At 40.3% G+C, this 27164-nt stretch overlaps 2 protein-coding genes across 9 annotated transcripts in view; both read right to left on the bottom strand.

Moving 5' to 3' along the window:
* Window positions 1-705: 705 nt before the first annotated feature.
* Window positions 706-10975, bottom strand: LOC111859031 (apoptosis facilitator Bcl-2-like protein 14). Of its 4 annotated transcripts, none has more exons than XM_023841334.2 (6): window positions 10932-10975; window positions 4034-4313; window positions 3842-3952; window positions 3644-3738; window positions 2467-2724; window positions 706-2200 (listed from the first exon to the last, which is right to left on the bottom strand). In XM_023841334.2, the coding sequence occupies exons 2-6, from the start codon at window positions 4275-4277 to the stop codon at window positions 2159-2161; spliced, it is 750 nt and encodes a 249-aa protein (XP_023697102.1). In that variant the 5' UTR covers window positions 4278-4313; window positions 10932-10975; the 3' UTR covers window positions 706-2158. The 4 variants fall into 4 exon arrangements, with proteins under 4 accessions (XP_023697102.1, XP_023697099.1, XP_023697103.1 ...); XM_023841331.2 differs by lacking the exon at window positions 10932-10975 and adding an exon at window positions 6633-6715; XM_023841335.2 differs by lacking the exon at window positions 10932-10975 and adding an exon at window positions 6633-6715 and having other exon boundaries at window positions 4136-4313.
* A 6563-nt stretch (window positions 10976-17538) lies between these two features.
* Window positions 17539-27164, bottom strand: part of dgki (diacylglycerol kinase, iota) — a 44343-nt gene continuing 34717 nt past the window's right edge. For all 5 annotated transcript variants that reach the window (XM_023841349.2, XM_023841347.2, XM_023841348.2 and 2 more), the window contains 7 exons: window positions 26648-26766; window positions 23522-23547; window positions 23384-23421; window positions 22690-22810; window positions 22404-22440; window positions 22160-22259; window positions 17539-21968 (listed from right to left, as the gene is read on the bottom strand). In XM_023841349.2, the coding sequence (XP_023697117.1) occupies window positions 21852-21968; window positions 22160-22259; window positions 22404-22440; window positions 22690-22810; window positions 23384-23421; window positions 23522-23547; window positions 26648-26766 (558 nt within the window). In that variant the 3' untranslated portion in view covers window positions 17539-21851. The remainder of the gene's footprint in view (window positions 21969-22159; window positions 22260-22403; window positions 22441-22689; window positions 22811-23383; window positions 23422-23521; window positions 23548-26647; window positions 26767-27164) is intronic.

The raw sequence follows: 27164 nt of genomic DNA, 5'->3' as shown, positions 1-27164 counted from the left end.
CTGCAGCCTGCAAACGATCGGAATGCGCCCTATGGTATTCAAATGAGGTACGGGAAGGTAGGGCCTGCATTTAACCATCCGCTCATGATTGCACGATGTGTAACACAAACATCCTGTCCGAAGAAATGAAGAAGTATTAGTCTGGCCAGCAAAAAATTACGTATTTGGGTTGCGCTCTTCCTCAGATCAAGAGCAAATTTATTAGATAATAAATTTTCATGTGGGAAATTACTATGGTTGTTGTGTGCAGCCACTAAGTTATCCACTGCCACCATAATTCAACTTATATAGATGTTGGTGCTGAGTTTTATATTCCACCACATCCCACAAAACCAGGGGTGTCCACAGAGCAAGGCTACCCTGACAGATTCCAAGGGCCCCTGAAGACGAAAAAGTACATTTGATAAATATAAGCCTATATCCACTTGATAAATACTACTGTGGGGCCCAAGATGACAATTTGTCAGGGGGCCCAGAATTTCAAGCTATGCCCCTGCATAAAATTTTAACTATAATTATATTAACCATGTTCACAATATGCATTCTGAAACATACTCCACATTATGGGTAACCGTATACTGATTATGGAAGATGGGTGACTGTGTACAATTTGTACATGTCAGTTTTAGCACGTAGGCGAACCAAATGAATTCAGTTCATAACATACCTCGGATAGTTGAATTACAGAAAAAAAAACAGACAAGGTTTCAGGTTTTGAATTATATTTTAGAGAGCGAGAGTAGTTTCATTTCAGTTCTAATATTAAGTAGAAAATACTATGACAAATAGTTTATCACCAGCACTTAAAAATGGAAAAAAGAATCCAAATCTGGGGTTGGAGCACAAGTCCAGAGCCCTGGGAGAGTGATGACGATGATTGAAAGAGCACCGTTAATGGCTAATGGCTGATTACAGTAAGCAAACATAACTTTAAGTTTCAGTTTTCAGCATACACACCCACAAGTACACACAGTCACACCGTAATGTAAATTCATACATTGAAACACAGTATTTACAAGAGAATTTTCATTCTTTAAATATTTCACAGAACAGTTATCAAATTTAAATTATAAAAGGTATTTAAATACATCAAAGTGTCACTATTCAGATCAAACCAGTAGACATCGCAGGACACTAAACATCTTTGATAGACTCATTCAAGACTGACAGGATTCTAATGTAAATGATTGTTCACCTCCACAACCAGCAAGCCCATAGTTGAAAAGCTGGTTTGACACGCAACCTAACGGAGAGAGCAGAGGTCTGCGTGAGGTAGAATCTTCTTTCCAGGCCAATGCAGAATGCATTTCTCAATGGCAGCCACTTGCATCCTGGGGTAACAGGGTTTGACCATTTGATGATGGTGTTGTGCATATAGGTGCATTCCCATGGCAGGAGGTGTGGAACCATATTCAAGGTGAAGTGCACTCTTAAAGACAGATGTTATGACACTGACAGCACAGATGTGGTCTGGACCACCGATGAGGCGAGATGCTTTGAGGCAATTCACAGTGATCTCAGGTCACAAGTAAGCAGTTTTCAAAACATCAAATACCACAGCCATAACCCATACGTTCTCTTCAGTCACTGCACTGTCCTACAGCTCATATTGTTAAACCAGTGGAATGTCAGGTATGAGCACTATGTGTCATACAAACCATTGTTTTAGGGCGAAGAGTTTTGCCTGTGACAGAGGACTTATGGTAGGAAATGCAAACATTCAAATGTGCTATGAATGCATGAAAGTACGCCTTTTAAGTGCTTTAGAAGAGATAGAAACTATTCAAAAGCATGTATGTTCCTATTTGTGATGCTCTTGAGGTCCTGGATGTTGTGAATGTTGCTACCACAGCCTTATTCAGTCTATTGTTAATAGCAGGATTTTCTTCCCCTCATTAATATCAGACTGACAATTGGCTGTTGCCCTTTAACTATAGGAAATATGGCATGGATTTACTTAATGAACCAGTAGTCACTCTCTCTAGAAACCTTTGGAAAAAAACTGAAAAATGAGAGTTTTTCCAGTATTGTCAACTCGGAACCCTGAGAAGTCAACTATACAGCAAGCCCATAGGTGGCAACATATGCAGAACTTCGTTCAAAAAAAAGAATTAAAATCCCTAAAAACGGGAAGAAAAAAAAAAAAAAACAATCCTCCTCAGTGAACTTCATCGTCTTCGTTGCTGTCAAAAGCGTTGTCCTAAGAGAAAGGGGGGGGGGGGTTTGGGGACAAGTCAGAATCTCATGTACCTTAAATGTATGCATTATGCTCTGAAAATGAAACTTAAAATAATATTTTCAAAAGTGTGACTGTATATTTAAAAATATATACATATTTGTAGTGATTTATGTATTTATGTATATATATATCCCTAGCTGAGCATCACATTTGCTTGACTGAAATGGTAACGGTGTGGAATTTTGTAAAGGGTTTCAAAGAGTGATCCCACCCTCTCCCACACTCACCCAGCCTCCATGCTGCTGGATCCAAGTGGAGTGGTTCTCCTGCAGGTACTTAGCGCCAAAACCAAGCACCCGGTTCATGGGATGGTTGTCCATAGCAGTCAGCCTGCTGGTGACCTCAAACGCGAGGGCAATCTTGGCCTTCTGATTTTTGAGATTGCCATAGAACCCCATGTTCTGGAGGAACGTGTCAGTCACTTTTTTGAAGATGTTGTAGTCAAAACTCTTTTGTATCTCGGCCAAACGCTTGTTATTCTTCACCTGGTCAAAAAAAATAAATATTATTTAATAATGAAATTTATTATAAAATAATATTTCCTGAAATAAGATGGAGAGTAGACAAAAAAAAAATCACTTCCTAGAGAAAGTGTGTTGTGCTGCATCTACTATATGTACTGATGCAAGAAGTAAAATGCAATTGTGTGAGCATGTTGACACCTAGTGGTGGCTTTTCACTGCTAAATCTTACATAATAAGAGCCAGAACATAGGACTGGGAAACTATTTTCAAATGGCACAAGTCATAACAGAAGATGACTTGTGCCGTTTGCTGTACACCCTTTTTGCATCAATAGCTGGTTTTGATGCAAATGGGTCAATCAAGACATAGTAAACAGTTGACAGGATTACTTAGATTTTACTAGGCTGCCACTAATATGAATTGACATGCAGAAAACTCAAGTCTATAGTTGTGATAAAAGAAGAGAACTTCCTTTACTTTCCTTCCATGTTCACAAACTGTATTAATAAATAACACAGCATACAAATAAGCAACTTCTATCCATCCATTTTCTGATCCTGTTCAGCGTCATGGGGCTGGGAACAGCCCAGGAGGGGGCGCCAACCCATCACAAGGCACACACACAAACACACAGCCATGGGCAAGTTGGTAACGCCAATCAGCTTGAGCATGTTTTTGGACTGGGGGGAGGGGGGCGGAGTACCCAGAGGAAAGCTCACAAATGGGGAGAACAATGCAAACTCCACACACATGGAATCCTGGTGAACTCGAACCCAGGTCCCAGATGTGTGAGGCGACAGCGCTAACCACTGCACCACCATGCCGCCCATTACTGCAACTTTTAAATTATTAAAAAGAGCCAAATCTTCTTCATGCAGGGCCAGTACTGCTAAATTCCTATCTCCAAACATTTTAATGGGGAGTAGGGAAGCAAACTCACTTCCTTATCGAGTTTGTCACCGGACTCTTTCAATAGTTCCACAATTTCCTGGATGACATCGTCTGGATAGGGGAGAGTTGGGTTGCGGTCATCACCTAAATGGGTGTACAAACTGACATTCAGCATCTCTACACTGCATTAGGAAAAATAAATTCTAAAACCATACAGTGAAAGAAGCGTCCCTTAATCCAGTCCTACCTTCAGGGCCATCCGACTCAATGTCCGACTCAACGTTCTCTATACAGGCAACGGGCACAGAATCCGCAATCTTCATCAGTCGATCAGCGACTTCCACAGCTCCATCGTCACCTAATATAACAGAGTAGGTGAGTCACACTGAAATAGCCATTTCTTCCTACCTCTGTCTGCTAAACTGCAGCCACGAGTTACCATTTAGGCATCTAAATTCAATGACTCTTCCGTCCTTCTTGGGCCTTGAGTCCAACTCCTCTGTTTGTGGGTGTACACAGCTGAAGAACTTCATTATCTTACACTTTTTCACCATCTTGGAGGAAGGCTTTTGAATATCATGGTCTGCACTCTCCAGTTTGGTGCCCTCTGGTCTCCTCCTTTTCATATAGGCCTTGAGAACCTTGTATTCCATGGTATGTTCAAGTCCCTCTTCAGCATCCATTAGCCCGGCACAAAAAACCAAATGAAACTGCAAACACTGGGACAGAATAAGGGGAAATTTCTTTTAGTTCGATTTGCAGAGCATAAACTGGCCAAGAATTACAAAAAAAAGTACTAAAACATATTGAGCCAAAAGCTTAAATCTGCATTATAGCTAAATGCCCACTAAAATTCAAGAGAAAACAATACGTGATATCCTTTTCATACCAGACTATTTTAATGGGTACATGTCTTCCAATTATGCAATAAGCACTATGTTCAACTTGCAGCGTTTTAGATCAGCTGAAGTATGGCAACAAATCATTTTAAGTCATTGTCTAAGATGTTTCACACAAAGGCCTACATAGTTGTCCACGGTTTTGAAAAGCACATATCGGAGTAAAACAATGACAAATAAATAAAAATTAAAAACAGAGGCCCTACACACAGAGCTTCATCTTCACATTGTGAGAAAGTACGGACTTTACTTGAATCTTGTTCTGATGGCTAATAAAATACAAGTGACTTTGAAGAATAAGTCTGTTGGGCGAAGCTTGGAAGATTTTGGTAGATTATAATTAGAATTTAACCACAACCGTCTGAAATCAAGAGTTATTCGTTTTAATTTTATGCATGCAAAACTTAAGCTGGTGTTGTCCCAGCACTTTTAGACGGTTCACGCTTTATATGGGCATATACAATGTTTTGGAATAAAAAAATGACAGTTTTTACAGGATTAGTGCAAGTTAAATCTAACACAACCAGAAAAATGGCATCGGAGCTTCTGCTTAGCATAACCAAGTTTCAGATTTTAGGCTGTCGATTTAGTCACTTCCCTGAAGTAAACATTTGTTTCCTTATGATTATATAACAAAATGCAAACCAAGTAATGATACTAATGTCGCGATATCACAAATGCGCAAAATACAAAAGCAATGATACTACAGTCACCATAGATTGAACGTGAAAGGAAATAATAGGGATCGTACAGATCGAGCTAAAAATCAGAAAGGATGGAACATGTTAAGACATGCCCCATATGCAACTCGTAGTGCTACACACAATATTAAAATAAAAACGCACGCACGCGCGCACACACACACAACAAATCAATTCTTAGGCCTACTGCATGCAAATCGTAGACATTAACCGATTTGTCCATTAAACCAAATATTAAGTACGGTCATACAGGAAGAGAGCCTCATTCGGCAGTTTATTCCTCATAAATCGGCTCCTAAAAATGATTGCGCTCTTCTTAATATAAAACTACCGGATGCGATTGGTTGTCAATAATCAGTACCGGTCGTCGTCGACTTACGCGACTTAATATTAATGGATTCGGAGACCTTAGCGACACCGGCAGATACGCAGACAGCGCGTGCCGCGCGGGAGTTTCCGTCCCAGCTGCCGATACAGCGCTAGTATCCCGGGAGAAAATGATGATACAAAAGGTTAAAAAACACCAAACAATACGACTTAAATATTATAGAATTTTATTATACAGTATACAATACATATCATTTTACATATAAAATAAAAGGTCGACATGACTGGTCATTCGCAACCGATCGCGGTTCAAGTCGACGACGACCTGTACGATTTGCGTACGTTTTCGCCAAGACGAAAACCGTGAAATAAAGCCCTTAAACGCAGATATATCAGGTCAAAGTTTCGATGCGGGACATTACTACACCGTTTTAAAAAAATTATAGAATACCTGTCAAAAGAACGACCGGTATGGTGTTTTTAGAAGAGACAGGACTGACAGTCTTGGCATAAAGGTTACCTACCTGTTAAAAGACCACGTCGATTGAAGAGGAATTTAAAATTAATAGATAATCGCGTGGATACATTCGAGGTACTAGTGTTACCGCAGTTACAGCCAGGGGGGCGTTTGGAGCTCCGTCCTGATCTCTATTCCAGCGACACTTTAACGCTGAGCCTTACTGAGCCCGACACTTTCCAGGAACCACTAGTGCTACTCTGCGCCTAGGTGCTACAGAGTTCAGCCGGTCAGCTGACAAATGACGAACGCATCCCGTAACACTATTTTCAGTTTCGTATTTCTACGAAACTTGCCGATTCATTAATAGTGATATTATGTTGTCAGTGCGTAACATGAGAAAAACACAGGTGCCAGTGCTCCTTTTATTACTCTATACTTAATTATGAGAGGTACCGGTACGCAAGAAGTGTTCCCATTACACTGAAGAAAAAAGACAGTTGCCAGTAATGCATACCGATGAGTACTTAGCTTATAGTACCTATTAAGAGCCTTTCCGATATCGCGACTTAAACCACAGCTTTAATCCAGAAATCTGAAGGATTAACTGCAATCTGAAAGTCAATATCTGTTACAAACAAGTTAAGAACTTACGGTAAACAGGTCGACCTGATCAGCAGAGACAAGAGCGCAGATAGAAAGTCCAGCTCATTTAACGCCCTTAAAAACGTTCAAAAACGTCACAACACTACGTCATTGGGGGGGCGTGGTCGTGTCAAACAGTTTTATGTTTATGTTTTGCCGCGATCTAAAATTCTTGAAACTGAAACTACCCTGACTGAAATTCAGTTTCTGGCAGACAGTCACTTTTTGGGTACAACAGCGGACGATAGTAACCCTAACCATTAATAATGTACAAAGGATAGAATTTATTTATGGACTACACTGTCAGAAAAAGGTACTAGTTTGTAAGTTTGCTTGTCACTGGGGCTATACCCTTAAGGGTCTGACAGTTGTACCCTAGCTGTAGGTAAATGTACTTTGTAAGATTCAGAAATGGACTCAAGGTACAAACAACATCTTCGTAGTCTTACTTCTATATCTTAAAAGGTACATTTATCCGTGGCAGGTACAGCCCCAGTGACAGCATACGTAGAAATTGGTACCCTTTTTCATGTTCTATAAAGTGTGATTTAAGCATTAAACTATATGGGGGACAATGTACATCAAGTAACATCCACATTATGTGTTTTTATAAATATTTATTAATAATTGCACTGTGTCCAATCACCGCCAGTAACTGCAAGACAGCTAGGCTATTGAAAGTGAACTGCACACACAAACACTGAAATATTAAAATTCGCCCTCAAAGAAATCTGGCAAACCAAGTGGTGTTTTTTTTTCTTTTTCGAATATGAAGATATATCGATTTGTGATACATAGGTGGGGTTTGAGTTTGTATACGGGTTTGTAAAAAATCTGCTTTCCCGGAATCAGCATCGTTCTTCCTCAGAATTAGGACTATTCCTCAGAATTAACGCTGTCCGCAGTGTGCCCCACTGTGCAACAGCCTGTCGTTTTTAAGTCAAAGAACTGGTAGCAGTGCTTGCCAGAACGTTACCGTAATAATTACAGTATATAACTTTATCTACTATTACAGTAAAATGATATTAATACCGTTGATTTTACAGTTAATGTTGAGTTTGATTCCAGATTTTACCGAATGCATGTACGTTTCCTATTTCACATTGCTGAACACAAATATGTATTTGAAATTTTTGAATCAGGTAGGGTTTTAAAGAAAACTGCAATTATGCAGATAACATTATAACGTCTTCAGTGGCATAGGCCTGATCAGCAGACAAGAGCGTAGATAGAAAGTCCAGCTCATTTAACGCCCTTAAAAACGTTCAAAAACGTCACAACACTACGTCATTGGGGGGCGTGGTCGTGTCAAACAGTTTTATGATATTACAACGTAAGCAACACAAGAGAAGATTAGAATTGTTTTGATGCAGATTTTCGTTTGTAGTCACTGTCAATGTAGTTATTTTTCAATACTTAGTCCTAAAATAAAAACAGATGCTTGCAAGACCAAAATATAAAAAACTATATACATGCAAAAAGAACTACTATATGTACAAGACACCAGGGTAAAGTTGGGATTATTGTGTGCGGCTCACTAGCTGGTAACGATAGTGGTTGAAACTAATATTACTAATAACTGACCAACACAAATTTCTTGTATTCCAAACATGCTTTGCAAACAACCAATTTCTGAGGAAGATTCTGATGTAAAATCACTTTTAAAAGGTTTTGACCATTTGTGTAATTATTAAAGGCACAGTTAAAATGCTCTAATAAGGACAACCCTTATGGGTTACTTGGCACTCATTAAAGTTTTGTTACATTAAAGTAACAAAAAAAGATTAAGACTTTTTCTGCAACAGGTAAAAGATGTTTCAACCATTGAGTTCTGTTTTGACTTGTATTTTTTTGCATTTGTGTTTTTTTGGGGAAAGATTAAGAAAACCCTATGTCCAACCACATTTATCGAAGATAAGAACACTCTTAAACTTAAGAAATCTAATCCTGTAAATATAACCCAGAATATTGTAAAACAATTAAAATCAGGCAGAAAGAGCCATTCAAGAGATATTAAGTGTAATCACTTAAATTTGGCAATGGGTGAACTGCATTGTACTGGTTATACTGGTCCTATAGAGGTGTTTAAAGTGGTAAAAATGAGTTAGATGTTTACTAATACTGTAAATATATCTAACACGAGGCCTATATAGTTAAACTGAAGCAGAAAATGTCTGTCAGTAAAAAGATATTGACTGTAATCACTTTTTGGCAAAAAGAAAACTGCATTGTATTGGTTATACTGGTCCTACAGAAGTGTTTAAAGTGGTAAAAATGGGTTCGATGTTTACTAATCCTGTAAATATAACCCAGAAGAGTGTAAAAAAAAAATAAAGTCAGGCAGAAAGAGCCATTCAGTAAAAAGGTTTTGACTGTAATCACTTTTTGGCAATGGGTGAACTGCATTGTACTGGTTATACTGGTCCTATAGAGGTGTTTAAATTGGTAAAAAGGACTGGATAGTTGATACTGCAGCACAGAGCAGGAAAAATCCACTGACTCTTTAATATGACTGCAAGATGAAGAATTGTCTTTATTTAATAAGTAATCCGCATCGGTAATTGTGTAGTGAAACTCATTTAGACGTAGGGACATTTATAAACATAAACTTCCATGGTTTCATGACATAAGGTTACAGTTTTACAACGCCATTACGACCGAGGACTGCTTTAAAGCGTTTTACATGACAATGCCTTCCTTTGACTCTTATTACAATTATTTATTTAAAAATTCACCAAACCCTTAAATCTGACAAAGACATACCGTCGCTATTAGCTCTGGGATACATGTACTGTACACGATTTGATATCGAAATTACCCGCCTTAGTCGCACAGAAACTGCGATGCGTCCTGAACAGGCTATGCGCGCTCCCGCGGATCGTAATCAGTTTCTGATTACGAAATCAGTCACTTTTTGGGCACAACAGCGGACGATAATAACCCTAACCATTGTTAATGACCTGCGTGAAGTTGGCTCCCCTTATGTTTCAGATTTCAACCAAGCGGGCTAGGATAGATCTTTAATACCCACAGAGGTTTTCTTACAATAGTTAATGCACAGGTATAGACCTCACAAATATTAACGCCCCCGCCCCCCAATTTCTAAAATGGCATTGCTCACGTGAAAATACAGCGCCCCTTATTAAATAGCCTAGCAGCATAAAATGAATACAAAGTGCTACATACGAAACGTATATGGCTGTTAGCCGTTGAGAACCTTGAATTTATTCAGCACGATCTTGAAATGCTGTACCTGGCTGGCGGGGCTGACTAAGTATGTACAGCTTTGTCGCGGAGTCATCAAACGCTAGACCTTCCGTTAACATGAGAAACACGAGCTTGAGCACTATACGGCGATCACGTAAAGGCATAAACTAAGAGGTATAACTTAGAAAAATAACAGTACAGACAACTTTTAAACGGCACAAACTATTGAGACCAATTCGGAGGCAAATGGGGGCTAACTTAACGGCGGATTCACGTGATCATATAAATAAGCAATATATCAGCACTGAAGCAACACAAAGGACAGTTTTAATGGCACAAACGATTGCGATCGGTTTGGTCGAAATCAGACGCAAATGGGAGGGGGACAACCTTACAAACATTAATATCTCAGAAACTAAAGCAGCACAAAGAATAGTTTTAACGGCACAAACGCGGGACATACGATTGAGAACAGTTTGGTTGAAATCTGAAACATATGGGGGGCCAACTTCACGCAGGTCAGAAATCTACATTTTAAAAACACGTTTGAAAAATAAAACACCTGGGTATGTTGCATTTTAAAACATTTATATACTTACTTTTGAAAATAATAAAAAAAAAACTGTTCATGTTAAATTAACCATAACTCATTTGAAAAAAGCACTATGTACAACACCTTTGAAAAGCAAAACACCAGCACATGTTTGTGTCATATCCGTTTTTAAAAGCCCACACAGACGCTTAGTGAAACTCTGGGTCAACATATCCGCGCTTTGCCGATACACTGAAATCGTCTGCACTTAAACTGTGTGGTGCCTGCATAGACATAACATGACAGTATCAGCTCGCATTTAGGGAAATAACCCTCTAAGCGATCGCGCATAAGAATAGAGTCATAACATTTCTATAGTTGGAGGGCAGCACCGCGGTTCGATCCCCGGGTCGGGCGTAGGAGTTCGCTTCCCTCATAAATATGAAGTAAGAATACAGTTAAAGAATACTTAAATGCAGTTAATTTCTGACTCTCCCAAAATGTATAAATACGTCATATAGCATGTGGAGGTCAGCGTCGAGACAAAATGCGTTTAGCTTCTACCATACCGTCCACCAATCAATCACCGTGACCGCTTAATCCCAACTGGGGTCGCTGGGGGGACCGGGGATCCAACCCGGGGAATTACGGTGTCAATTTAGATTCGCCAATTAAACTAAGTTTCGGAAACACGGAAGGGGGGGGGCGAACGCTGGACTTAATTGTTGCGCTAACCAACGTGCCGCCCTTTGTAGGGTGAATTCAGGTATTAGGGGACATCAGGTAATGTGGGACAGTTAAGCTATGACAAGTTTATTTCCCGGCTAAAGTAGAACCAATTAGAATAGTTCTTATTGGGAGCTGGTATAGATAGCACATGATCCGAAAAACACGATTTTATTGGTCTGAGGTCACAGTTGTGGACAAGGCAAGCATTTTGGGGGAAAGTCCCTCAGAAATCAGAAGTCTAAGGTGAATGACATGTGCTTTTGATTGTATTGATATTAAGGTTGTAAATATGTTATAAAAAATGCAATGCACCGAATTTTTATGTAATTATGTCTATAATATACTACTGCAGTAAATTAAATACTTTAAATCGACAAAGTTCAGTTTCATTTTTTAAACAGTTATTTTTCAGCTGTCCCACTTTACCAAACTAATTAGGGAAAGTGGGACAGTATGTTTCAGGTAATGTGGGACAATTGTATAGGCTCTCCCAAGAGGAGGGTAAGTAGGGTGAATTCAGGTAAAGTGGGACATTTTTTTGCCATTTTGACATCTAGTGCCCATTGAAACATTAACCTAATTTACTTAACCCACATATGATACCTTTCTGCAATCCTTAAGATGTCTACTTATTACATCGAAAGAAAAAAATTATATTGCTTGCTTATGGGGGCCGTGATACAGGTTTATACACTCCCTGCACCTGTAAGGTAAAGTGGGACGCATTTCAGGTAATGTGGGACAGGTGTTTTGATAATGTGGGACAGGCGTTTATTTAATACATATATCCATCCATCCATTGTCTGAAACTGCTTAATCCCAACTGGGGTCGCAGGGGCAGGTGCCAACACACTGCATGGTGCACACACACAGTATTTAATACATCAATATTGAATATAGGTGCAATACATCAATACTGAATAATTTGCAATGGGTTTTGCAAGTTTAATAGACAAAACAGCTCAAGGAACAGTTGAACATTAATTGTTGATTAATTTTTATCAAAAATAGTCATTGAAAAAAGTCAAAATCCATTAGATTTAATTTCATTTTGGATTTTGTTTTGTAGAAAATACCTAAACCAATTCAAGTAAAGCTTATACTAACAGTAAACACAACAGTTGCTTGTAATCATTTAGTCCTCCTGCCCCTTCACCTCTCTAACCTTTTCTGCCTCCCTCTGCCTTGGTGCCATTATACATTAAAACAATTGAACAAATTCAAGTTGGCAATTTTTTCCCATTTCATAAATAAATAAATATTATTATTTATATATTATGTATAGTTACTGAATATATTTAGGAGTTGGGACTCCATCCTGTCAAATATACCTAGAAATGTTATGACTCAAGTTTGAAAACCCATTTCTCAGTTTTTCCATATTGTTACGGTACGTGTGTATTTAGAATGTGATGTCATACAAGTTCCTGTAGCTGTGTTGGCCAGGTGTCCCAATACTTTTGTCACTGCGGGGAAGCAGGCGAACGGAAGCCAGAAATCGGGGAATAAGGGGTTTAATCCAAAAACACAGAGACCATTACAACGTAACATCACAACGTCATTGACCGGACTGGGGAAACAAACGGAAACGCGGACTAAATACACTGAACTAATGACAACAATCCGAAACAGCTGTAAAACACTGGGATTCCACATGAGGTTAACGAGGGGGCGTGGCACACATTAGGATCGGACGGAGCGGGGCATGACACATATACCTTCTGAAAGGCAGGGTCCTAGGCTATTCCCAAACAAAATTTGGTCAATCTTTACTGTACTATTTAAAAAAAGCACTGTGAAATCCATGTCATTTTGTATGAGCCAAATTTCATGGCATTTCTCACAATTTTCCCATAATGTATAAACATGTCCTACCTTCTGAAAAGCAAGGTCCCAATCTATTTCCAGACAAAATTTGGTCAACTTTTACCATACCATTTTCACTTTCCTTTGTCCCAATATGGATTCAGTGCCATCCAGCTGACAAATGCATTATAAGTGGAGACGTTCAAGATGTTGAACAATAGTACAAGTAGCCAGCATAGGGTTTTTTTGCAGTTGATACAACTGGGCAAGGAATTAATAAGAACTCAAATCCATAGTGCCATTTCCAACATAAAGTGAGGCTTTGCTGGGAACATCTGGCAGGAACATCCAGTAGACCTTTTCTTGCATCCTGAGGGAGTCAGGGGACATTGAGCCTGAATGGAAGCCCATTGCTGAGGTGGTGGTGCAGAGTTGTGGCCGTAAGGTCGTTGGTGGCGATCGCTGAACCTGGTGGTGGACACCGGCGGTAAAGGGAGCTGTCAAGCTGAAGAAGGAGGCCTTCCATGCTTGGTTAGCTTGTGGGACTCCTGAAGCAGCTGATAGGGGCCAGCAGGTCAAGTGTAAAGCAGCTTTGGCACCCAAGCAAAAACTTACGTGTGTGAGGAGTTTGGTGAGACTTTTGGGCAGCTTTGTAAATATTCTGGCAAACCATCAGGCGACTCAGGAGGTGGAACCAAGACCTCACCCATGCTGTTTACAGCAGGGAGGGAGAACTGTTGACCTCAAATAGGGATTTAGTCAGGTGGTGGAAGGTATATTTTGAAGATCTCCAGAATCCCACTCCAGAATTCCACTGAAACGCCTATTTGTTGACGCATTATGGGAAAATGCTGAGTTAAGGTGTCGTGCCCCGCTCGTCCGCTCCTTCCGTGTGCCACGCCACCTCATCTACCCCGTGTGGATTCCCCGTGTTTACCAACTGTTTCCTGTTATAGTCATTAGTCCTATGTATTCAAGTCTGCGTTAGGTATGTTTTCCGCAATCCGGTCATTGACGTCGTTTAATCGTTGTGCTCTGTTCCTAAATGTGTTTTCGCCTTGATTAAATCCCTCGTTACCCGATTTCCCGACTCGCTCCTGTTTCCCCGGTTTGTGCCTGCACAAGTCGTGACATAAAGCCTGTCAAACTTGGCTTTTAAAAAAAGGGATTTCAAAGTACATTTTCTTGAAAATAGTACAGTAAATGTTGAGCAAATTTTGAAACATTTTGTCTGGAAATAGCCTTGAACGTTGTCTTTCGAATGATAAGTAATTTAAATTAATTGTATTTAAGTACATCCTGTACTTCGTACTTATGTGTATTCTCCCATTTATTATTCGCTCATATCTTATTTTCCTAAATGCGAGCAGATACCGTAATGTGATGTCTATGCGTGCACCACACAGTGTATCGGCAAAGCGCGCGGATGTGTTGACCGCAGAGTTTCACTAAGCGTCTGTGTGGGCTTTTAAAAACGGTTATGACACAAATATGTGTTTTGTTTTTCAAAGGTGTTGTACAAAGTGTTTGCATGCTTTTATCAAATGAGTTATGGTTAATGTAACATGCACATTTTCTTTTATTTTCAAAAGTTATAAATGTTTTAAGATGTAACATATACAGATGTTATTTTTCAAACGTGTTTTTAAAATGTACAGTTTTCTGCATTCATTTTTCAGTTTTTTTAAGCGCATTTTGAACGTGCCTATCATTTTTCAAAAGCAAAGTTATACACACACACACAGACACACACACAGATGCGCTGGTTAGTGAAACAGGCTCAGCTCCCCCTCCCAGATGCATTGGCAAAGCGTTTTATTGGAAGAACAGTATCCTCAAGATACACCCCCTCTCAGTCTAAGTTCCAAGTCAGTCTCTATACGACATCATGGTAATGTCCAGTGGCACCCTGAAGATCTCCAGGTCCTTCACCGACACAGCCAGCCTGAGACGGGAGTAGAATAATTTGTCCACAATTTTTGTGTCTCTGGGCCACCTGGGACTTCACTGACCTCGCAGTAACCAGAGCAGCAGCAACCCCAGCGAAGGGTCAGACTCGATCAAGTAACCAGCCTGGTCAACTCTGTCACCCACGTACAGCCCCCCGCTCTTCATGCTGCATGATGGGACATCTTGTTGCTGCTGGGCTTTCAGGAAGGCATGAAATGCTCTCTCCGGCACCCACACAGAGTACGAGGGGGGCCTCCCCATCACATACAGAGACTTGCCGCGGATCATGTCAGTAATCACCGACGGACAATCATTATCTGGTACAGACACACTCGTCACGATCTCAGGGGCTCTGCTCCTACCCCCCTCAGACAAATCCTACATGTATTCATATGCATGGGTAAGTGCCATTTTCTGGTTTCTCTCAGTCTCTTTACTAAATTCCGCTGCTATTCTCTCATCAGAAAATGAATTGCAGAATCATATTTCACTACAATGAGGATGATTTCAGGATAATTTATTTCAGTGAAGCCAAATTGCAAGACTGCATGTTTAACTTGTTCACCATAAAGCAGTAAAACAGTGATCTGTCTTCAATTTGCTAGGCTAGAGTCCCTGACCCAGCTGAAAGAAAGACCTGAAACATTTGATGTCTTTCTGAAAGAACGTGACAGATATTTTAAATTATTCAAATGTCTTGCACATCTTTTAAAATAACTATGTTTGCTTTAAAAGGACATAGTCTATAATTGGATCAGTGGGCCAAATTTTAGAACCAATCCCGGAGAGTGGCGTAAATAATGATGCTTTGGGCTCAGGTTGTTATTAGGATACAGTGTTCCCCTGAATCTAAAAAATCTTGAATGAGAGCATCCAGGTAAGTAACCTGAGGCCTGGAAATTTTCTGAGCACAAATCAAGTCAACCCTGTCTTTCAGTTCTAGAGTTAATTGCCACACATCATCTTGTGGACCTTGCACTCTGTCTCCAATTATTAAAGGCAACAGTTGTAAAAAAAATCCAGTTTTGTATAGCTTGACCATGTATTGTATTGACGCTCCTGGTTGGAACCAGAGCTGCCAAGTCTGCTTATTACAAGTGGCCTTTGGGCTTTTTTTATGAAGTCGCTTTTAATTTCATTTAGTTGCGTTTTTTTGGGCTTGGTCTTATTTTGATGTTGTGATTTTGAGTTTTTCAAACTAATCCTAAATTTTATAAAATGAGATTTATCATTCGAAGAAATTCAAATATTACTGACAATTATAATACAGACCCAGCCCATCATTGATAAATTGACTTTAGACAGCTGATGCCACAAAGACCAAAGAGCTGATAGTGGACTTCTGGAGGTGCAGAGGTGCACATAGCGCCATCACCATCAACGGCGCTGCTGTGGAGAGAGTGAGCAGCTTCCATTTCCTAGGTGTACATTTAGCGGAGGACCACAGCTTTTTCCATCAGGCCATCAGACTGCTGGACACTGACCAGTAGTACTTTATAGACACTTAACTGGCACTTTTTCGACACTTTATGCTCTCCACACCGCACATAATTGCAGTGCACAACATTCCGTACATACACACACACATATATATGTATATTTTGTATTCATATTCATTCATGTGCATATTTGTTCTTATATCTGTATATTTTGTACACCACTACTGCTTGTGAAGCTTGCACACAAGATTTTCACTCACATGTATTGTACCAGTGTACCAGTAATGTGATGTGACAATAAAAAGTGATTTGGATTTGATTTGACATAGGCTTGCGTGCATAAAACAGCTTAAAACTTAAATGACATCATATTATCAAATTCTTCCTTCAGTTTAGGCAATGTGTAGCTATGCTTGCATAGTAATTTACCCCTGGGATCAATAAAGCTAATGTTAGTCGTAAAAAAACACCCGGCAAAATCCAAAACAGTTTCCAGACTGTATTTTTCAGTTTTTTTACAGTTGCTGAATTGCGGCAGTCTTCTTCTGAATCACACATTAATTCACTGGCCCTTTGGGGCCAGCTTCCTCTCACCTTCAGAGAGCAAGCTGGGGGAGGCGTAAAGAGAATTTCCCCAGGGGGATCAATTACTATCACTTCATTTAAATTAAATTTTTGGCCAGAATTTGATATTAAATGAGTGGTTAAAGATTAAGAGTTCCTCATCCATTTTCTGTAACCGCTTATCCTATTCTGGGTTGCAGGGGGGGGGGGTCCAGAGCCTATTCTGGAGGCTATGGCCACAAAGCAGGGAACAACCCTGGATGGCGTGCCAACCCATCGCAGGTCACACACACACAGCTTGGTAACTCCAATCAACCTCTGGATGTTTTTGGATCGTGAGAGGAAACCCTGGAGTCCCTGGAAGAAACTCCACGATGACACAGGGAGGGCATGCAAACTCCACACACACACACACACACACACACACAGCCATGATTGATTGAACCCTGGACCCACAGACGTGAAACAGTGCTAACCACTGCACCCCCTAATTAGGAGCCCTCGTCATGCAGATATATCACACATTCCATTGTGTTGTGATATTTATGAGTCCAGTATCCAATAATTTGTGTAAAATGTGCTACAAAGGACTATATATAGTTTTATGGCAAGCCATAAAGAGTTATTTACTGTCACACTAACAAAAGAAAATGTTTAAATCTTTAGAATCATGCCTCCAATATTTCAGTTACTGTTGTATGTAAGTTATATTTACAAGGAACATGCATAATATCACAAACACTGGACAAATTTTGTTTCCATGTAGCCGTATATATTTGGCTTGTTTTTGGGCTTGATTTCTCCATCTTACTTTGCACTTACATTATACTGACAACAGTATTGGGACACCTGGCCAACACAGCTACAGGAACTTGTATGACATCACATTCTAAATCCATAGGCACCAATATGGAGTTGATTCCCCCTTTGCAGCTATAACAGTTGCCATTCTTCTGGGAAGGCTTTCCACAAGATTTTGGAGTGTCTGTAGGAATATTTTGCGCATTCACCCAGAAGAGCATTTGTGAGGTCAGACACGGCTGTTGAATGTGTAGGCCTGGCACGCAACCTCTGTTTTAGTCCATCCCAAAGGTGTTTGATGGGGTTGAATTCAGTGTTCTGTGTGGGCCAGTCAAGTTCTTCCACACGAAACTCACCCAACCATGTCTTTATGGACCTTGCTTTGTGCACTGGGGCACAGTCATGCTAGAACAGAAAAGAACCTTCACCAAACTGTCCCCATAAAGTTGGAAGCTTAGAATTGCCCAAATTGTCTTGGTATGCTGAAGCATTAAGAGTTCCCTTCACTGGAACTAAGGGGCCTAACCCAACCCCTGAAAAACAACCCCATACCATAATCCCTCCTCCACCAAACTTTACAGTTGGCACAACGCAGTCAGTCAGGTAACGTTTTTCTGGTATCTGCCAAACCCAGACTCGTCCATCAGACTGCCAGACAGAGAAGCTTATTCGTTACTCCACGGAACGTTTCTACTGCTCCGTAGTCCAGTGGCAGTGTGCTTTACACCACTCTGTCCGATGCTTGGCTTTGCGCTTGGTGATGTGAAGCTTGCATGCAGCTGCTCAGCCATGGAAGCTCATTCCATGAAGCTTCCAGCATACAGTTTTTGTGCTGGGGTTGATGCCAGAAGAAATTTGGAGTCAACAAAGTCTCAGCACTCGGTGATCCCATTCTGTTAGTTTACATGGCTTGCCACTTCCTAGCAGTTTCTGTTGTTCCTAAACATTCCCACTTTGCAATAATACCATTTATAACTGAATGTGGAATATCTATCAGGGAAGAAATGTCATGAACTGACTCATTGCGAAGATGGCATCCTATGACAGTACCACACTTGAATTCACTTCAGAATGAATCATTCTTTCACAAATGTTTGTAAACCTGACTACATGTATAGCTAGGTGGTTGATTTTATACACCTGTGGCAATAGGTCTGAATGAAACGCCAATGATTCAATGATTGAGAGGTGTGTCCCAATACATTTGTCCGTATAGTGTATTGTAGTGTAACACAGTTAGTAACAATGTTTTTGGGAAATTGACCCCTACAAAGGAGAGCAAGTAATCTGCATTTTATAAATGACATGACAACACTACAAAGACATCAAGCAGATCCCATCTGTATTTATACATATGAAACTTTTTTTAAAAGTAAATCCAATGTGTGTTGCCATCTTGAGTATATTTCAATTACTGCACACAGAAATGTACGAAACATTTAAATGTTTTGTATTTGGCACTACAGACTCCCCTTGAGATGAATTTGCTATGATAAATATATAAATCTAGAGGGATGCACATCCCCAGGTATTTTGGAGTAAAAACATAAAACCTGCCTTACAAATTCTGTCAACAAACAAGTTTCTTGAATACCTATAGCTAAGGGATTCTTACCGAGCCCAAATGATCATGTAGCTGTCAGTGAACCAAAGGGGAAAACAAAATAGTATGTTTGATTGAGAGGCAGCGGTCTCTATACAGATGTGTCCAGACTTCCATTATACCGCGAATACGCAATATGGGGTTGATACGGCACACAGGATCATACCTAAAATATAATCTATCATAACATATTAACCATTCAAGTAATTCCATAATTTAAAATACACAAAACCAAATCTCAATTCAATGGTTAAAATATTAAACCACAACCAAGGTCAGTACTAACAGTAGATACACTTCATAATGCCACTTTCATGGGAGGAAGAGAACCTTAGTTATCAAAAATACCCATGCAGAACAAGGTTTATAAAACAGAAAAATATAGAAAATAATATATTGTATCTTTACACATTTATGTAACTCAGATTCCAGTGGACTTCACTGGGTGCAAACATACCCTCAAGCATGATAAAAAGTCGACACACTTGAGTGTATATGTCATGCAAATGTTTGTGGTAAGTGGTTTAAATCATCTACTTGAAAAACATATTTCGATTTAGTTTTGGATGCGCAATAAATACACCAACCGGCCAAATAAACACATCGTGTTGTATGTCCATAAAGCTTTCTACAAGCTGATTGATTTCAACGCATCACAACTGGTATCCCCTTGCTTGATAAAATAAGTCAAAGGAAAACAAAAGAAAAATTCAAAATATACAAACAAAACAGAAAAACACCCACTTTCACTGGTTAAAAAATATACATTCCATCACAAAGCTTAGTGGTGTTTCAAACAACCACCTTAAAACATTAATGTAATGTAAAAAAAAAATCCAGAATCATAAATATATAAATGAACAATTTTCATCCTTTCATATTGCATTGAATATGGCTCAGATTTTTTTTCTTTTTTCCCCCCCTTAATATTAATATGCACAATAACAACACTAAACACCATAGAATTCATAAAGAGAATAAATACCTTCTGGGTACACTTGGCTAAAAGACTGGGCTAAAAGTTTTTGTCTTTTGAAAGATAGGAACAAAAACATCGAAATTTTATCCAGGGAGGTGTCTGGCCTCTTTAGTGTCCCATGGAAAGAGAACGTAGAGTCTATTCCAGGGGCTGAAGTCAGTCTCTGTAGCCTCTGGTGGAGTGTAGAGAACATCTCTCAAACACAATGGAACAGTTGTGGAGACCCCCCTCCCAAAACACCCCTTTGGTGAAAAACAGCAGGCTGAAGTGCACAGAGAAGGGAGGCTGGTGCTGTACATCCAAAGGAAAGAAACAACCCTTAATATCAAGCCAAACATGGGCAGGCAAGAACAAGTGAGCAGGAGGAAGAACATTCAGACACTCCTTAACAGACATCCAGGCAAAATTCATTCAGTAACAAACATCCAATAACATCTGTTCAGTAACATTCATCCAGTAACAAACATCCAATAACATCTGTTCAGTAACATTCATTCAGTAACAAACATCCAATAACATCTGTTCAGTAACATTCATTCAGTAACATCCAATAGCATCTGTTCAGTAACATTCATCCAGTAACAAACATCCAATAACATCTGTTCAGTAACATTCATCAAGTAATATAAGCACACCGTCAGACATGCAACTAAATTGGAAAAAAAAAGTTTTTTATATATGTATATGTATATATTTATATATTTCCAACCCAAAAATACAAGCTCCCAGTGTGTCATACTGCTGACATCTCAAAAGACCTCAAAATCCTGTCAAAATTATTTAAAAATATACCATAATGGAATGTTCAGGTCTGGCCTAAGCCTAGACCCGTGAACCTTGGACCCATCAAATGCAGTGTTGAGCGTCAGTCGGGTCGGAGCAAAAATATGAATCACAGGACAATAAGATCACAGGTAAAAGCAAGCTGGGAGGCTGGCTGGGTGAGACGCGGAATGTTCTGTGAGGTCCATAGCGTCACTGACATTGCTAACGGGCTGACCTGTGGGAAACATGAGGAGGTGTCATGTATGCAGATTGGTGGGGTCAGCACAGCAGGTTAATTAATAATGCAGTGCCATACAATTTAATATCTATAATGTGGCAGGACACTACGTGGTAGTGTTAACAATGCAAGAGGGTCCTAGCCCTACAGTGTTCAAAGTCACACCAAGTCCCATAGGAAAGCTCAGAAATATCAGTTACCACATCTACAGCATGTCCCGTTAAATAGGGGCCCGAGCTCCAAGCTGCTGCTAGACCCAGAGGGTTCATGGATCCACAACCTTGTGGTGTCACCGCTCATATCGACAGCCTCCGCAGGCCCTGCTGCAGCCAGACGTTCAATAAATAAAGCAATAAATAAATCCATAAATAAATAAATAAATAAACGTCAGAAGTAATTCCGCCACAGCGGCGCCAACGGAAAGAATCAAACTGATCGCCAGCGTTGCACAGGCCTCTTCCTGACAGCTGGCCCCTTTTTGGGGTGGAGAGGGCTAAAGTACTCCGCACACAGTGCCCCCCCCCCCCCCCGTTCCAGTTCTCCAGCGAGCTGCGTCGATCTCCGGCGGGGCTGAACTTGCCCGCTCTCCCTCCGGGAAGAGAAGAGGTTACTCCCTCATACTGCCGTCTCCAGGTCTTCGCGTGTGATGCACTTATACTGCTGTCTGCTGTCAAGGCAAGAGGCCAACTCCATATCCCCGGATTCAAGAGCCTTGTCTTTGGGTGTCTTCCCCTGAAAGAAAAACACCTCCTTTCAGAACACAATGGGGATTCCTCAGGTCAGAATGTAGTACCTCGACTCGGATAATCAGACAAGTATTTTTTTTCCGTCCATTTCCCTAACAACCGGGCCATGGCTGTTTTTGTTATATTTGTGTCATGTGTTCGTGCACCAGGAGATGAGTCAGCCTCTAGCTGCATTACCTGGAAGTTGACCTTAGTGAGGGAAGCTCCAGCGTCGACTAGCATGCGGCATACAGTGTGCTGGTGCTGGGAAGCCCCTTTGTGCAAAGCTGTTTCTCCCCTTAAGGCAAAAGACATAAACGCACAGCTTATGGCACAGAACACACTCATCTCACAGCAATTCTGGTTACTACAACATCCAATAGATGACCACAGGGACACTAGATTAATAGGACCTTTAGTGAGTTAAAAGAATGCTTCCTACGTTTCACTGTCAATTAAATCCAGGATAATCTTGGAACCTGAAAATAAGAGAAAAAGAAATATTATTTTAATATATTGCTTTTACAAAAGTGTAGCTTTAGATCTGTACTAGCATTCCTGCCCAGTAAGACTACACCAGTTTGCAAACACTCGCTGGGATTTTAAGAAAGCGCCGCCCACGAGCCGAGGGGACTTTCCTGGAGTGATTTTTGGTCAGACTTCCACAGTGAGCAATTAATAGCTGTGACACCCTAAACTGCCCCCAAAGGCCGGGTGTAGACGCTCACCGTGCTCCAGGATGAAGCCAACGACTGCAGCGTGTCCGTTCTGGGCGGCCAGGTGAAGCGCAGAGCAGCCCCCCGAGTCTCTCACCAGCAGACTGACCCCACTGCTCCAGGAGCTGGAAAACTGTGTGCAGGCTGACATTTAGCTGCTTTGATCCAAAGCGACTTACAGTAAAAAAAAAAAAAGCTGATACACAGTACAGGGTCACAATTTTGAACTGTGTGTGTATGTGCTTGTGTGTGGATTAGGATTATATTGCATTGTGGGGACTAAATGTCCCCCACAATGTTATTAAAAATCTGTTATTCTGACGTTGTGGGGACCATTTTTCAGGTCCCCACAAAGATCTGTGAATGGAGAGTCCCCACAAAAATAAAATTACAAACCTGTGTGTGTATGTATACATACATACATATGTACATATAATAACAGGAGGTGAAGGGGGGGACTCGTTTACATCTGAGTAGCCAAGTTATCAGCTCTCAGCCGGTGATGTTTGTCACGGGGGGGGGATCGGAATGTGTAGCTAGGGAAGGTGGGGGAAGGCAGCTGCAGCAGAGCCGACGTGCTGCTCTTCTGCCCCAGAATAGCCAACCACTCTAAGGAGGGGCTGAGAGTGAGAGCCAGGGGCTGAGTGTCTCTCTATAGCCTCAGGAAAACACCAATCGCACGCAAGCAGACATGGGGACGTCAAACCTTTGGTAGGTCTCCGAAGGAGGCTGCTGTGAGCAGGGCTGACAGGAAGAGTTACACAATTAGAAACCCCTGAAAACCACCCACAACAAAAAACAGTGCTACTACTTCCCGACTTCAAATAGTGTCTGGCCTTAGTACCTTGTTCTTCAGTAGTCAGCGGTGTTCTGGAAGGAGAAGAAAAAAGCTGCTGTCTTCACAAACATAGAAACATAGTTTAACATCAAGTGGCAACTTTGACTGGAACTTTGATATAAAATCAACATAAACCTTTGTAAACCTTTACTATGCTCAACACCGAAAATGTTACAGTCACAGACCCCTCAACTGGATGGTAGAAACATAATCATGGTCTGGAAACGTCTATAGAGATTTGACTATGGACAAGTTTAAAAGTGATGAGACGTGAGAAATCCACTTGTCTGCTTACAGAACTAGTTTAGAATGAGTCAGACAAGTAAAAATGACTCAGAAAGTGAAACAAAAAGTAACAAACATTTTTCATTAGTATCTTTGGGGGTATTTTCCTGTAAATCTGCCCTTTCTACTTTATTCTTTGGTTTTGTATATACTGTATATTACACAGTGACATGTTTCTGGCAAGTGTCTTGCAAGATTGTCCTGTATTTCATGTTTGGCACCAAATCGCAAACCGATTCAGGTATATTTGCACATAAAGTGTTCTGGCCCCTGGAAGCCTTACATTTCTTTATTCAAAGACTTGGAATTTGTCATTTTAAATCACCGTTGTACTTCCAGCAACCATCCAAAAGCACCCATGTATTTTTGACTCGACCACTCTCACAACTCCTATAGCCAATCAATATCTCACTCACTTTTTAAACTAATTAATTAAGTGAGCTGCTGGAGAAATTTAATAAATATATAGAATGTCTGAGGTGCCCTAGGATAGAGGTTTGGGAACTGAAATAGTATTCATCTAACCACCCTGTGGTGACCTTTTTGTAGAACAGAAGAGATTTTATACCATGTTACTCTTAATTTGCACGTCTTCTAATGCTAAATTGTGTTTTTTTGGTCTGAGCAAAAGTGCATTTTCCCGATAAATTGCTTCTAACATTTCTTTGGACTGCCTAAGCCAGGGGTGGCCAATCTTATTCGCAAAGGGCCGGTGTGTATGGAGGTTTTTGGGATAACCTTTAGGTCAGCTGTTCAAACCCAGGTCTGAGGACTCTTCAGCCAATTAGTCCTCTAATTAGTGACCTAATTAGGGAGTTGCAGCAAAAAACAGCATACACACCGGCCCTTTTCCGATAAGATTGGCCACCCCTGGTCTAAGCCTTTTGCGCAGTACTGTATATACAAACCAACCCTTCATGAAAAACACAGCCAATAAGAGCTTCTCTTTAGCTAAATGAGAGGGATGGGCAACACAACTGATTTTATTTTCGATTCAATACCAAGAAACACCAAGGTTTTTATCCTGATACAGATATTTGTTGCGAGTCCCTTCAGTTTTTATACCAATATTGATATTTGGTGCCAGAACTGTCAGTTTTTACCCTGACACCAATATTTGGTGTCGGGGGGTGGTGGGGTCGCTAACTCAGGACTGTGTGCCGTTCTGAACTGAATTGATAATGGCCCTGACATTCCAAATCAATTTGTGAATTTAAATTGAATTTGAATTACGGGTGAAAACAGGATTCAGAACTTTAACTCAAAATTGAGTTTAAGGAAGAACTAAAATGGAATTGAATTCAACTAAAGTGCATAGTGTAGACACAGGTTTTAAAAATACAGCATCATATTTCAACATGAATTACACATAATCATGTTAAAATTCTTAGCATATACTGTACCATTTTTATGAAAATGCCATGTTATTCAGAATGAAAAAATGCAACACCTATCGAATAAATAATTGAACTGTCATTTTGTGTACCATGGTGGATCTAGAAAAGTGTATCTCCCCCCAAACTCAGTGGTGACTATAATGATTGCAGTACCCAACCAAAGAAATGTTTTGAATTCTTTTCCTACATGTAAAGTCAAAGATATCTGTCAGCTGTTGCCAAAGCTTCACATGATGTTACCATATACCTGAGCCAACCACGTTTAGCAGAGGATACCAACCCTTTGGCACTGAAAAGTTTACCATTTGCACATATAAGCTCAGTATGTATATACAGTGGAACCTCCACTCTCAAACATCTCACATGTCGTACAATTCGGTTCTTGACCAAATTGCTTTATAGAAAATGTTCTCGGTTGTCGAATGTATTTTCGGTTCTCGGCCAACCAACATAAACAAAGGAGAGAATGTGTGTGTATGAGTCAGTCTACCACTTACACTCGCGTAGTGAACATCTCCGGGAAATTGTGTTGTGAATATTCTCCTGTTTTTTTTGCTCTTGTTGCTCTTATTTTGTTTTCAAAAAAGCCACCATGGGTCCTAAGAAGGCGTGATAGCAGCAAACCAAAAACCAAAGTTGTGAGAACCACAATGGAGGTGCCAAAGTATGACAGAGGTGCCCTACAGAGTATGGAACGCTGAAATAATTTTTTTCATTTATTTCATGTATTTATGGGTTTTAAAGTTTTTATTTATGGTTTTAACATTAGGTTTTTGACCAAATCAGTTCTCGGACAGCCTTCTGGAACTGTTTCATTTCAAGAACTGAGGTTCCACTGTATATTTAATCTACCATCTAGAATGAAAACCTTTTATTTGATTATTTATGCTTTGATAGAATAAATGGCATTCCTGTGTTATGTAATTGCATTGAATTTCTTTGTACTGAAATCAGTTAAATTATTCTTACTGACATTCCAATTAAATTCAAATTCGACATCCTGCTGGGTGTGGCCAATTCAATCCACATTCCAATTCACGAACCGAATACATTTAGAAACTTGCCCTGGTAGTAAGGATAAAGGTTTCCGAGTCCGGGGGGGGGTATCAATTACCTAGTTTGCAATCCAATCACTGCCCCTTTTACGTGATACTCTGTCGAGTTTACCCTGAATATGTAAAACTCGCTTTAAAGTATACCCCACTGGGATATCTCTCCATCAATGAGCTTGTAAACAATAGCTTATAGGGTGAAGTCCCTAATCCCGCAAACACACACATATATATATATATATCTCTCTCTCTCTCTCTCTATGTGTGTGTGTGTATATATATATATATATATATATATACACACATACACACACACATAGAGAGAGAGAGAGAGAGAGAGAGAGAGAGAGAGTGTTGCTGTTACAGATGGGTGTCACCACACAGGAAGGCTTACAAACCTTGGTTCCACTACAAGGTCCGGCATTCCTGGGCCGCCAACCTGCCCCACGCTGGGGGTCTCATGGTCCAAGATGAAGACCTCGTCCTGGCAGATCTCCGTCACAAAATGCAGGTGCTCCTGGGAAGCCAGACATTCACAGGGCAAGAGGTCAGACCTTTAAACAAACTTATTAATCAGAAAAACCTTTTGCTTCCTGCTGCTGTATTCCGGCAACAAACTGACCAAAGAGATGTTTGTTAAATTGCAATCACTTCTGTCTAAAGTGGCAGCACAGAGAGGAAGAGTGGCGTGATTGGCGCAGAGTGGAGCACAAATCAAACATAACCTGATTTCAGTTTGAAATAATCCGGTCTCAGCTAGAGATCTGCATGACTCATTTAAGGTGTGTTACTCGGGGTATGTGACTAAGGTCTGCATACAGATGTCAATAACTAATGGTTCGGCTAGAGCATGGTAATGATATTAGTCACCTGTATCTCTTCTGGATGAATGACAGTTTTAATGTCCTGACTGAA

Source organism: Paramormyrops kingsleyae, chromosome 3 (genome assembly GCF_048594095.1).
Source record: "Paramormyrops kingsleyae isolate MSU_618 chromosome 3, PKINGS_0.4, whole genome shotgun sequence".
Lineage (NCBI taxonomy): Eukaryota > Metazoa > Chordata > Actinopteri > Osteoglossiformes > Mormyridae > Paramormyrops > Paramormyrops kingsleyae.
The sequence above is the reverse complement of the archived record's forward strand: the minus strand, read 5'-3'. Positions and strand labels throughout refer to the sequence as shown.

Coding starts and splice junctions, on each gene's coding strand:
- LOC111859031 (XM_023841334.2), bottom strand. CDS start 4,277: ATGGATGCTGAAGAGGGACTTGAACATACCATGGAATACAAGGTTCTC. Junction 3,739..3,841: donor TGAGTCGGATGGCCCTGAAG/GTAGGACTGGAT, acceptor ACACCCATTTAG/GTGATGACCGCAACCCAACT. Junction 2,725..3,643: donor GTGACAAACTCGATAAGGAA/GTGAGTTTGCTT, acceptor TTTTTTGACCAG/GTGAAGAATAACAAGCGTTT.